This window comes from Fundulus heteroclitus, chromosome 20 (genome assembly GCF_011125445.2).
Source record: "Fundulus heteroclitus isolate FHET01 chromosome 20, MU-UCD_Fhet_4.1, whole genome shotgun sequence".
Classification (NCBI taxonomy): domain Eukaryota; kingdom Metazoa; phylum Chordata; class Actinopteri; order Cyprinodontiformes; family Fundulidae; genus Fundulus; species Fundulus heteroclitus.
In genome coordinates, this window is record NC_046380.1 from 23,152,369 (window position 1) to 23,164,760 (window position 12,392).

The 12,392-nt window shown below is 39.3% G+C and overlaps 1 protein-coding gene across 2 annotated transcripts in view; it reads left to right on the forward strand.

Moving 5' to 3' along the window:
* Window positions 1–2,315, forward strand: part of rad18 (RAD18 E3 ubiquitin protein ligase) — a 45,495-nt gene extending 43,180 nt beyond the window's left edge. For both annotated transcript variants that reach the window (XM_036152110.1, XM_036152109.1), the window contains one exon: window positions 1,897–2,315. In XM_036152110.1, the coding sequence (XP_036008003.1) occupies window positions 1,897–1,996 (100 nt within the window). In that variant the 3' untranslated portion in view covers window positions 1,997–2,315. The remainder of the gene's footprint in view (window positions 1–1,896) is intronic.
* The last annotated feature ends 10,077 nt before the right edge of the window (window positions 2,316–12,392 follow it).

The following is a 12,392-nucleotide window of genomic DNA, read 5'->3' on the forward strand; positions in this document are numbered from 1 at the left end:
GGGCCTTGCCTGATTCGATCTGACTTCCTTATGTAGGTATAGGAAAGCGTGAAGTGCAATATAGTCTTTGTACATACAATTTGCAGGCAACAGTGAAAGTACCGGAAAATGAGTGTCAAATCTGGGACATTTGGCCAAAATATGGGAAGTCCTGGGTAATATGGTTATATTTTGTTGTAATGAGCAGACCGAAACACACAAACATTAATGTCCCATCGTTGTATATATCCCTTATGGAAATAAAGTTGTTATAACTGTAAAACACATCCAAACATATCAGCATAGCATTGTTTCAAAGATCACTAACGGGTAGCTTAGCCAAAACACATTAAAAGCAAACCATTTTAAACTTTCCCTGCTAATTTTCTGCAAAAGCTCTTTTGGGCATCCGGTTCAAACAGGAGAACAGCCGTAGCTTGGGAAACCAGGCGTGGACGAGCTGTACGTGGGGGGTTGCGCTCGGGCTGGGGAAGTGGCAACATGGCTTCCTGCAAAGCTGTGGGCTCCAGTGTGGAGGGGGGTGTCCCAATGTTTAGGCACCCTGACAGATAAAGAGGAAGATAAATCCGAGGGGGCTTGGTACTGAGCAGTGTTTGCACCCCTTCTGTGATGGGCAGTCCCTTGGTGTCTGTAAAAAGTCTCACATTTCAGTGGCTTTAAACTTACTGTCTGATTTGATCCCACATGGCTGAAGGCACAACAGCAGGGAACAATGCACCGCAATTGCAGAGAACGCAATTAGTGAACAGGGAAGATGTCTCACCATTAAAAAAATAGAGCAAAATGTGTTTTGTAAAGTCAGTACACTTTTCTGTACATTTATCATCTGGTTCCCTTCAATTAAATGTTGGGTCTAAAGTGGCAAATCAGAAATGGTTTAATATAGTGGTGGGACGCAATAAAAGATTAATTTAATTAATCAACCAGGTTAGAGTTAGTTAATAAATTTTTATGAAGCAGCAATTAGCAGGGTTTTTCAATTCCAATACATTTTGTCAGTGACTGAATCAATAATTAGACAATTGGTATTTTAATCATGTACACCAGTTTCTTCCTCAGTTTAGTAGAACCTGTAATGTTGTGACTTTTATGCGGTGATTTATCCAAAACTTACGGTCCAGAAGCTGTTGATTTAAAAATTTCTTAGTGCTATTGAACCAGCAGTTTTGCAAAGCACACACCTAATCTTACAGAACTGGGTTTCTGTCATTTAGTTGTATGTTCAGAAGCTCTCTCTGTGAGCAGACACGTGGTAAGAAAATACCAAATTCTGTGATTTCTGTGGGAACCATCCCAATGGCGAAATATGGTGGTGGGCATCCGTTTCTTAGTAAAGCTGGTCAGAACTGATGGGAAGATGGATGGAGCTAAATGCAGGACTATTGGTGGGGGGGAGGGACTCTGGTCGGCAAGACAACGTGCCCAAACATACCGCCAGAGCTACAAAGGGATGGATTGAAGCGTTTTTGTTTTATTACCACTGTCTACTCCAGGCCTAAAACTGCTTAATCTGTGGCAAGACTTGAAACTTGAATGATGATTTTCAATAAGTAATGCCCTCCCTCCAGTCCGACTGAGCTTGACCTATGGACAGAAAGCCAAAGCTTGTCGAGACTTGCACCTCTTATTGTAGCCGGGGGAGGGTTCTACAAAACATTTTCTCAGGGACTTGAGTTACAAACCCACAACACACTTTTTTCTACTTTTTAATTCATCAAACATTTTGAAAACTGTATGATTTTTATTTCACTTGACAATTATGAATGACTTTGTGTTAGTCATCCATAATCCCATTTGATTACGTTAAAGTTTAGGATGGTATTTATTGTTTCATCTTTGTCCTTTGTAAAAATAAATAAATAAATAAAATCCCTCTCTGACTGTGTTCCTTCACAGAGACACGGGGAAGTCTTCAATGCAGAAGCGACCGCCCAGCCCCAGAGGCAGTAGTGCAGAAATGTCACCTGTTGCGGGAAAGCGACGGCGTAAATCATAAGGAGGCGTGTGGAGATGTTAGTAAAGTTTTCCTTCGTTTAAAGGGACGAGAGCTTTTGTTTGTTTTTCAGATATTGCTGTTACTTTTGTATTGAAGTTGAAATAAATTTTATAGCACTTTATAATAAGTCATTGTCATGTGTTCAGTATTGAGCTGATTTTTTTTGTTACTGTTGTTTTTTTACTGTTTTTATTCAAAACAGGAAAGGCTGTAAAATCAGTAGTTTACATGGAAATGGACGTTTGATGCTGGAGGTTTTGTTTGTAGAGTTTTAACCAGAAGCAAACGGGTTAAAAATTAAACTCGAGCTAATTTGAATTATGTTTCAGCTCACAACTTTTTCTGTTGCCGTTTTATTCCACTGAAGTTGTCTTTCTTCCCCCTCTTAATCCATCGTTTATACCACTGTAAATTGCAGCCTAAACCGAAATAAAACGGCATGAACACTGAGTATTTTTCCAAAAGGCACATTTCCATTTTTCTTTCTTACATCAAATTGCTGGATGTCAGTCTGTTTGCTAATCTCTGACCTCCATCTTAAAAAGTCTGCCACATGTTTTAAAAACTCTGCCGAGGAGCTGTGCTGCACGCAGCTCCGGTGCCATTTGCAATTTAAAAGTTTACAGCAAATTTGCGCCTTTCAAATTGATTGTTTTCATTGAACGAGAAGAGACCGGGCTCGGTTTAATTCAATAAACGCGGCACTCGTGGAAACCCCAAGTTAGGACAAGGCAGAGTGTAAACTCTTTGGAACAGGAGGGAGTGTTTATGTGTGCGTGCTCAGGAGAGCTGGCAGAAACCCTTCTGGGAGCCGACCCTGATTGAAAACAGAGCTGGCCTGCAGTCAGACGCATGGCGGGTCTGTCTGCCGCGATTCTCCTCAGATAAAGCAGACACACAAATATCAGTAGAGTCTAATATGAACAGGGAACGAGCCACACACCCCTCATTCCTATTGCCAGCGAGTCTGTTCCTCCTGCACTGTAGTACATTTTGTCTTTGCCGTTTTAAGCTGCACTGTAACTCTTCAGTGAAACCCAAAGACAAGACTAAATTGCTTTCGATGAAAGCTTCGATTTGCCCAGCAGTGAAGCAGAGGGAGACCTCATCAATCCAGCATAGCCCACTGTTTGGGAGCGATCCATTGAGTGCGTCTGACTCAAAGTCACCTTATCTGTCTGTGTCTGGGTGGTACTGGTGAACAGGACATCTTATCACCCGTCCAGAGTAAATCTCATGAATCTCTGGTCTACTGTACCTAAACATACCTTATATCCACACAAACTTCAGCCTTTTGTGGGAACCTTGACCCCCATTCACTGCTTCAAAGAAAGGGCGACCGATCTTTATGTCTCGGTGAGGGATCAGTGTGATACAGAGGATCATTAATGCTCACAACTTTGTGTTCTTGGACTAATCTGCAAGATCTGCCTTTGAGCTCAGACTATAAACAGTGGTGAGCAAAAAATGTTTCACCCCTTTGTGATTTCTTATTTTTTGACATGTTTGTTGCCTGTTTCAGATCATCAAATAAATGTTAATGTTAGACAAATATCACACAAGTAAACACACAATGCAGTGTTAAAATGGAGGTATTTGTTACAAAGGGGGACAATTCCAAAGCTACTTGGCCCTTTAAGAAAAAGAGATTGCCCTAAAAACCTAATAACTATTAGCACTAACAACTGTAATCAAGTGTAAGCGATAACTTGCAATGAGTCTTTTAAAGCGCTGTGGAGGAATTATGGCCTACTCGTCTTTGTGGAAATGTTATTATTCAGCCACATTAGTGTGTTTTCCAGCAGGAACGGCCTTTTTAAGATCATTCGACTGCATCTTAATCAGACTCGGATGGTTACTTTGACTAGGCCACTCCAGAGTCATTTTGTTGTTGGTGTTTTTTCAGCCTTTCAGAGGTGGACTTGCTGGTGTTTTTAGGTTTGTTGCCCTGTTGCAGAACCTAAGTGTGTTTCAGCTTGAGGTTCCAAGCAGACAGCCAAGCCGTCTCCCTCAGGATGTTCTGGTTGAATTCAGGAGGATTTATGGTTCTGTTTATCACAGCAAGCCTTCCAGGTCCTGCAGCAGCTAAACAGTCCCAGACCATCACAACACCACCCTATTTTGCTGCTCATTTCAGACTTAGACAACTTTATTTGTCATTTTGTATGCACAGAGTGCGTAAAGAACGAAATTTTGTTTGCATACAGCTTGAAAATGTCAGTGAATTGCAGTAGATTTCAGAATAAAGTAAATTACAGGATAAAGTGCAACAGTGATTTCACAGTACAGCAAAAAAATGGGCCACATCTAATATAATGTGGCCCATTACATTGGATGTAATGGGCCACACCGTTAAAAAACTTCCACTTTTGTCTCTTCAGTCCACAATATTTCCCTGCAAGTGTTGTGGGTCATCACGATGTGTTCTGGAAAAACTGTGAACTCTAACCCTAAATGAGGTAAGAGAGGCCTAAATCGGTTTGGATTATACTCTGGGGTCTTTTGTGACCTCTGAGAAAAGTCGTTGGTGAGTAATTCTGGTCAGCTGACGGCGCCTGGGAAGGTTCACCACTGGTCCAGGTTTGGCCTTTTCACACAGGACCGATATGTTTGGATTTTTCTCTGTCGTAATAAAGTCACTCATTTAAAAACTGCAACTTGTGTTTACTTGAGTGATCTTTGTCTAATATTTAAATGTGGTTGATGATCTGAAACATCTGTGAGCGATTCCTCACAGTTGAAAGATAATGAAATAAGCCAAATATATTGCAATTTGTAGTTTTTAAGTATAAAAATCATTACCCTTGAACTTTGATACATCTTGTTACTTTTTTTATACATTTAAAAGCCCAAATCACATTTTGTGATACATCAGCACAAAGTAGTACATCATTTTGAAAGTGAAACTGTGTTGAAACTGGCGAGCATTTGTAGTCACCCTCCCTTAGCTGTAATAATCCTAACCTAAATTTGCAGAAAGAAACGGCGCTAAAAACATGCCTAGTAAACCTGGGTTAGGTTGATAAAACATCTCTTGCTCTGAACATCTCAAAGGGCACTGTTCAGTTCAAATGAAAGTTATAGTAGTTCTGGAAACCTTTTAAGACATTGACATCCACCTAAACTGTCTGGGACAGAGTTTCACCTTCCAGTAGGACCTACAGCCCGAAACACTTAGCCAGAGCTACAGCTGCATAGCTTAGATCAAAGCATCTTCATGGTTTAAATGGCCTAGTCAAAGTCAAGACGTAAATCCACATGAGAATCAGTGGCAACACTTGAAAATTATTGTTCACAGATGCTATACATCCCATCTGACTGGGCTTGAGCTTTTTGGCAAAGGATGGGCAAATATTTCTCTTTGTGATTGTAACTTGACAAATGTGCAAAAATTCACATGTCAGGAATACCTTTCTTAGAAAATATATGGTCAGCGTAAACATCTAAATTCTAAAGAAATCTTTTTAAATATTTTCTTTAAATTGGGAGGTAGTGTTTGTTCCTACAGGCAGGACTTCTGTAAACACTTCTGTTTTTTCCTCCTTTTTTTGTGTAATTTCCCGTGTATTGCCCGCTAACCAAACAGCTGCTTCCAGCATTAGGTTAATGTGGTTTACAGGTTCATAATTTCCTTGGGCCAAGGGTAAAAGGAAGGAAATTGTGATGCTGTTAAAAAAAAGACCCCTGCAAAGTAGTTTTTGCTTCAGCTGGAAATGAGTGAAGATGTTTCCCCTCTGGAATCAAGAATGACGTAGGTGTTTTCTTTGTTGTGCCATTTTATTAGACATCTTCGCTTTTAGATAATATTTACTTTGGCTTGAAATTTGAAATCAAACCTACCATAAATTATATTGCATGCTGTCCAAATTTGTATATACATAGGGTTGACAGCTTTGAGAAAAACAGGAATATCTAGCTTTACTCTACTCATAAAAATAGTTGGAAAAGGAAAATATTTCTCATGACGACCCCAATGAACCCTTCAATATGAATTCTTAACTCAAAGCTGCAGAGACATTTAAATCCATTCATCATGGGCATGAATATAATTAATTAGGGGCTATTATTTGATTTTGATTTGATTTATTTATTTGAAAGGAGACAGTGCATTTAAAAAAAACACAATTCATAGGTTAAAAAAGCCAGAATTAGCCCAAAGGCTATTTTTCATCTGTAGGTAAAACTTATTTGATTTGCTCTTTTTTTTTTTTTTTTTTTTTTTACAAGTTTAAAGACATTTCATAATTACTGTTTTTTACTTCATCCTCTCTAGCTAAAACACATAAAGCCTCACTGATATTTGGTTAATTGTCCCTGATAGAGCTCTGTCCTGTTCTTGGTTAGGCTTCAACAGGTTTCTGGCATAATCTTGGCCGCCTGACATCTATTACTGTCAATTAAGCTGGTTGGTTTCCTGGCTTGAGCGCAGCTTTTGAGCAAACTCCATAATCCTTTGGTATGTTATGGTTGAAGTTGGGCCTGTCCAACAGCTTAACGTCTGCCTGCTTTATCCAGTCCGAAACCATTTGATGTGTGTTTGTGATAATTGTCCAGCTGGAACACGTGGACCGAAACTCGTCACTTTCAGATATAAGGAAATTTGTGAGGAGTTTCAGAAACCACCCGCATTCATGTTTGCCATAAATTGGAAGATGGTACAACACCAGTGTCACTTTCCACAGTGAAACCAGTTTAATGTTGCAGAGGACTGAGAGGTTTCTGATCCTAAACCAACACCTTCAAGCTCAACTAGAGGTTGTAGTTACCCCAAATGGACAAGCCACATGACAGGATCTAGGTTTGGAAGTAAAACAGTGAGGCTTTAAAACCTAAAAACAGTGTTCCATTTTGAGCATGGTGGTGGTAGAGGTATGCTGTGGGGCTGTTTCACTGTCAGTGGCTCCGAAACCCTCACACAGGAAACAGAATACTGACGCAGGAGTGGTACCTCAAACATCTCCAACACCACCGGGTTGCTAAATCGTGGACACAACTGGGTGTTCCAGCAGCATTATGATCTCAAACACACATCAAAGCTGTTTTTTGGACGGGATAAAGCAGGCTAAGTTTAGGCTTCTGGAATGACACCAACCTCAACTAAATTCACACGCTACATGTCCTGTCTTGGCATTTCAGGGATACCACATGGAGAGAGCTGGTTGTCTACATGTGCAGTTTAGCTCTACAAAAAAAAAAAAAAAACTATTTCTGTAAATTCTGCATCTGGCCTTAAAGTAGGCCGGACACATCAATTAAATATGAACTTGTGTTTGTATGAGTTTCAGCCTTTTGGATTATCTGTATGGGTGCGTGAGAGATCGTCTGGTTGTGTCACCGAAGGTAAAAAGTTTCTAGAAAGATGAGAGAGGTAGATATTTGCAACACTCAAGAGTAGGAGTAAACCTCCCAGAACCCCCAGCAGGCATCCAGCCCTCTGCTTTGTTTGTGTGGCAGGCAACATCCTGCTACTGGTGGCCAGACTGAGGCAGGTACCACCAGCATTTGTGGACTGAGATTAGAAAGAGTTTGTGGCAAGGAACCAAACAAAACAATAAAAGCTACCTATTCTGCTACGAAGTATGGTCAAATGTCCAGCCAGAATATTCCAACATTTTGTTGATGGCGACAATTTGTGGTTGAGGTGCAGCTTAGTAATAGACATTTCAGGTAATGTATCAGGAAAGATCTATGTTCTATAGTTCTATATTTCACCTTGTATATCTAAGTGTGGAGGTGCAGATTAAAGATATTCATAATAAAATAAAACTTGTTCACCTAGTTCTTGTTTTTGAAGAATCATAGCATTTGAATGTTGTAAAATCATCCCGTCTTGGAAAAAGAACAGCTTAAATGAATCCTTAAAGACCGGAAAAAGTAACGCGGCACAATAATATTCTTGATATTAATCGAAAGGGGCTCTTCTTTGGCATTTTCTTCTGTCCAAAACCAAAATATGTGGCATTAAGTAACTCTTCTGGCTTCTCTAAACATAAACATGAAGATTTAAGCACTGTAATTGTATGTTTGCCATGACAAATGCCCATTGCAGCAAAGTGAAAATAGAGGATTTGTTGAAACAGGACCTGTATCGGTTCAAGCTTGGAGACTCATGTTATCAAAGTTTACATTGTTTGGTCGTCATCCTGGACCAGCTATTGAAAGACAATTGTTAAGGTCATGAAAACCATGTCAAATGCAAAGATATGAGACCTTTCTTCTCAAAAGTAAAACTATCTGTTCATCTCATGTTTTTAAATAAACCATGAAATAAATGTTCAAATAATAAGGTCAAGACCATTTTTAGTAATACAGGGAAATGTCCCAAACGTCCACACTGCAGTACTGCCTGACATCTGATAGAAAAGAAAAAAACAAAAACAAAACATTTATGAGTAATGACACAATAATTATTTTAAACGGTAAATCTTCTTTTCCTGGGAATTCCCGTATGCAAAGAACAAAGTTCACAGAAAATGAAAGAAAATGCACAAAAAACAGCCCCCTAATCTCTCAGTGGTGTAGAAATAAAATGCTAACCTTAAAACTTGCCTTGTGTTTTATCTGTTGTGCGTGGAACAGTTAGATGTAGTTAAAACTCACAGTCCATCCTGAAGATAGAGCGTTTTCACCGCCAAAAAGAAAGACTGCAGGAATGTCCAGCCTTGGCTTCTCTAATTTTTCCTCATCACCATTAAACACATTTGCATAATGTTTGCCTTGTTGCGTGTTTGGCATATCTCACAACAAGACCGAGCATCTGTCTCACACACAGGCCTCCGTTTCTAACCAATCAGCTGGCTAATCAGTGCTGACTTGTAATCTATGGAGTGCGGAGTGGGGCGGTGTGCAGACTACAAGCATTCGGTAAACATAGGTAAAACACAGTGTATCTATAGTGTTTGATTATGGGACAATCTGTTATAATTTGCTCAGTGTTTCTTGGTGCGGCCCAATCACAATTTCTAACAGCTGCAGGGCAATTTGTCTGAACAACATTATTTTCAGCAAAACATTTAACTTTGCTTGCTTTCTGCACATTCTAGTCTGTTTGGATTTATATATTATTCCTGTTACAGTTTTTTTTTCTTTCCCCCTGAAGCACTAGTGTTGGGTTGTGTCAGTGGGCGACTTCATGCTACCTTCATGCTCCTTGTTTGGTAGACATGCATGGTCCCTGCAGCGGCCTTTGAACTTCACTCACAATGCAACCAAAGGCGTCCGTCTCTGGGTTTGATGACAGTCATCTTGGTCACGGAGGCAGCCCATAATTACACGTTGTATGTCCATCCATCAAGAGACGGAAGCTGAAGCAGACGCTGCATGAACGTATGAAGAGGGCTGTGGGAATCTATAGCATGGTAATTTCTTTGTGCCACACAGAACCTTGCAACAACACTCTCAACTGTGAGCTTTTGTTACTTTCCCTAACCCCAAACCTCTGAATTTTACTGGGATTGTATGTGACCGATCAGCACAAAGCACTGCCTAGTGGTGAAGCTGAAGGAAAATGATTTGCGGTTTTCATAGTGTTAACAAACAAAAACCTAAAAGTTTGATGAAAAGATGTACTCCGCCCCCGCGACTTAGCGGTTCGTGATCACACCTTTACCAGCAATTACAGCTGCCATTCTTTTGGGGCATATCTGAAATTTCTTTCTCACTCGTCTTTTCAAAGCGTGTTTTTAACCACATGGCATTTTGTATCTAAGTTAAAAAAAAAGCAATTTTGGTCAGAACACCTTCTTTCGTGTTTTGTGTGGCCCTCACACAGCTTGGAGTGAACTGCAGGCGACTGCACTGGCTCAACGAAATAATAAACCTATAAACTCCATTGATCTATTAGTTCGATGCCACCAGCTGTTTGAAGGACAGGCATGGAAAGTGAAAAGGCACCAAAATAAGATAAAAACTGCTACCAGTAAAGAGCATTTACAGAAGTTTTGTCTGTAAGTCCACTCAGTGACTCCCAATTTTACAAAAAAAAAAAAAAAATCTAGAAATAAATAGAGTTTGATAAATTATCTTCTGAATTTAAATTGTTGCTGTGCTCCTTGGCCTTCATGATGCTGTTTGTTCTCTAATGTTCTCCAACCAACGCAGAACTGGATTTATACTGAGAATAAACTGCACACAGATTTTAAAAATGGTTGTATGCATTGGATTTTACTTAGGGGTAAAAGACAGAAAAAGAATGAATAAAGTTGCGTTCCCATTTCAGATTTTTTTTGGTAAAAACCTTTGAGGATTCATAATCAAGCTCTACTCTGTATTGATCTGATGCAAAATTGTATCTGAATTAAATCAGATGATGTTCATGATTGATACATGACAAAATATGAAAAAAATCAAACACTGTTTGTGTCAACATTGTTAAAAGACATTGCAGAAACTTTTCAGAAAATAAAAACAAGTGCTTAAATGATTATGGTTTCTGTTAATTGAACTATTGCCGTGTCACTAAAAGTAATTTGTAATTATATTAAAAAATAATTTACCAGTAAATGTGGGAATGCTAAGTTAGGGTTTTCAAATGATGATTTCATTTTAATTGCTAAATACAATGCACCATAATAGATACATATGCTTAACTACCAATGCAAATGAGCCATGTATAAACTGGAAGTCCTCTGGTCTTTTGTCTATTTTAGTTCTCAAGCATCCACATCTAAAAATCCACAAAAGTAATATGAGTGACTGAAATGTTTCCATTACCCCATCTTACACTGAAATATTTATTTTCCACTTCTCTTCTGGTTATTGGTTGCGTCAACCGTTCGAGCTCTTTTGACAGACCAAATCGGATCAATGTGAAGAGCGACATTTTACAGAGGATCCGTTTTTTTTTCTTTTCTTTTCTTCTGAACTTCACTGAACTTTGGTTACATAATCAGCCTTCGCTTCAGTATGAATAACACTTTCATTTGCATTGCTGAGATGAAGCAGACGATTTCAACAACCAGAACTGCATTGGTTTTCTTCCTTAAAGTAAAAAAGGAGACCTCTGCCAAATCAATGCAATAAAATACCGAAGAAATCCTAGCAACCATGACAATGACATGAGGCAGAGGCATAAAGGACACAGATAACAGGCAGCTAACGCCGATAAGTCACAACCATCAACCGTACGACAGCATATAAGGAATATATTCTCGCATATCAGTTAACGTTCCTCATTTATTCGTTTCATTTTTCTTTTAGCCAGACTCTTGCAGTCTGGTCTGTCCCCTGAAGCCTGAAATGCTCACAGGTCACATAGAAAAAACTAATTGAATAAAGGAAAACTCTTCCAAAGATTTTTTTTTTTTTTTTTTTTTTTGGAAAGAGCAATCTGTCTGTTCACACCTTCACCTTCTACGAGATAAAAAAAAATTAGCAGGCAGTAAGGAAAGAGTAAAATTGTACAGATTGAATTACAGCCATTTACAGGATTACATTTTGTGACTCAAACAGCAAGGATATGTTACTCAAAAAGCAAGATTTTGCGAGTGCTATTCTCATCCATCCATCCATTTTCCATACCCGCTTGTCCGTGCTGGGTGTGTCATTCTCGTTTTCCACAAAATATGAACAATAACAAAGCCGTGGTTTTGTGGGTTCAACCCGAACGGGTGCTGGATGGCAGGATGATTTATTGGATGCAATAATGCAGGATAAATCAGGACTCCCAGTTATTTGGCAAGAAGTAATCACCCACACTCTGGGCTTTTTCCTGTTATTACTTGATGCTCAACAGATTGCTTGAAACAGACGCCAAATTAGCTGATTTCACAAAAACATTCAGATCAGGTGAAATGTTTTTGCTGGGCTCCTCCTCAGGACTTACAAGTATTGCTACACTGCTCTCCAAAAGTATTCACACCCTTACATTTTTTTATCCTTTTTTTGGCATACTTAAACCTGTCTGTTTAAATAAATGTTGATATCAGGCAAAGATCATTGGAGTAAACAAAAATCCATCCATCCATCGTCTATACCGGTAGGGAACACCCTGGACAGGTTTCCAGTCCATCACAGGGCAACGTAGAAACTCACAGGATGACCAAGCATCCACGCAGAAAGACCCCAGGCTGCAATCTAAACCCTGGGCCTTCTTGCTGCAATGCAACACTGCCACCAACTACAAACCCGTCTTTTCACATGGTAAATGGCTTGTACTGTTATAGCGCTTTAACAAGTCGGACGACCCCAAAGCCCTTTACCATTTCAGCAGCATTATCAGATAATTGAGAATTGGGAAAGCGACTAATTATCCAAATATATGTTTTGCATTTTAGTTGATACCTCTTTGACTGGAGGGTTGTTTTGTTGTGTTTGTTTGTTTTTTTGTACTGAGCAGCTTTGATAAGAGAAATTCGACTTTTGCTGAAAAATAAATAATACATTCTTATCCCTGACT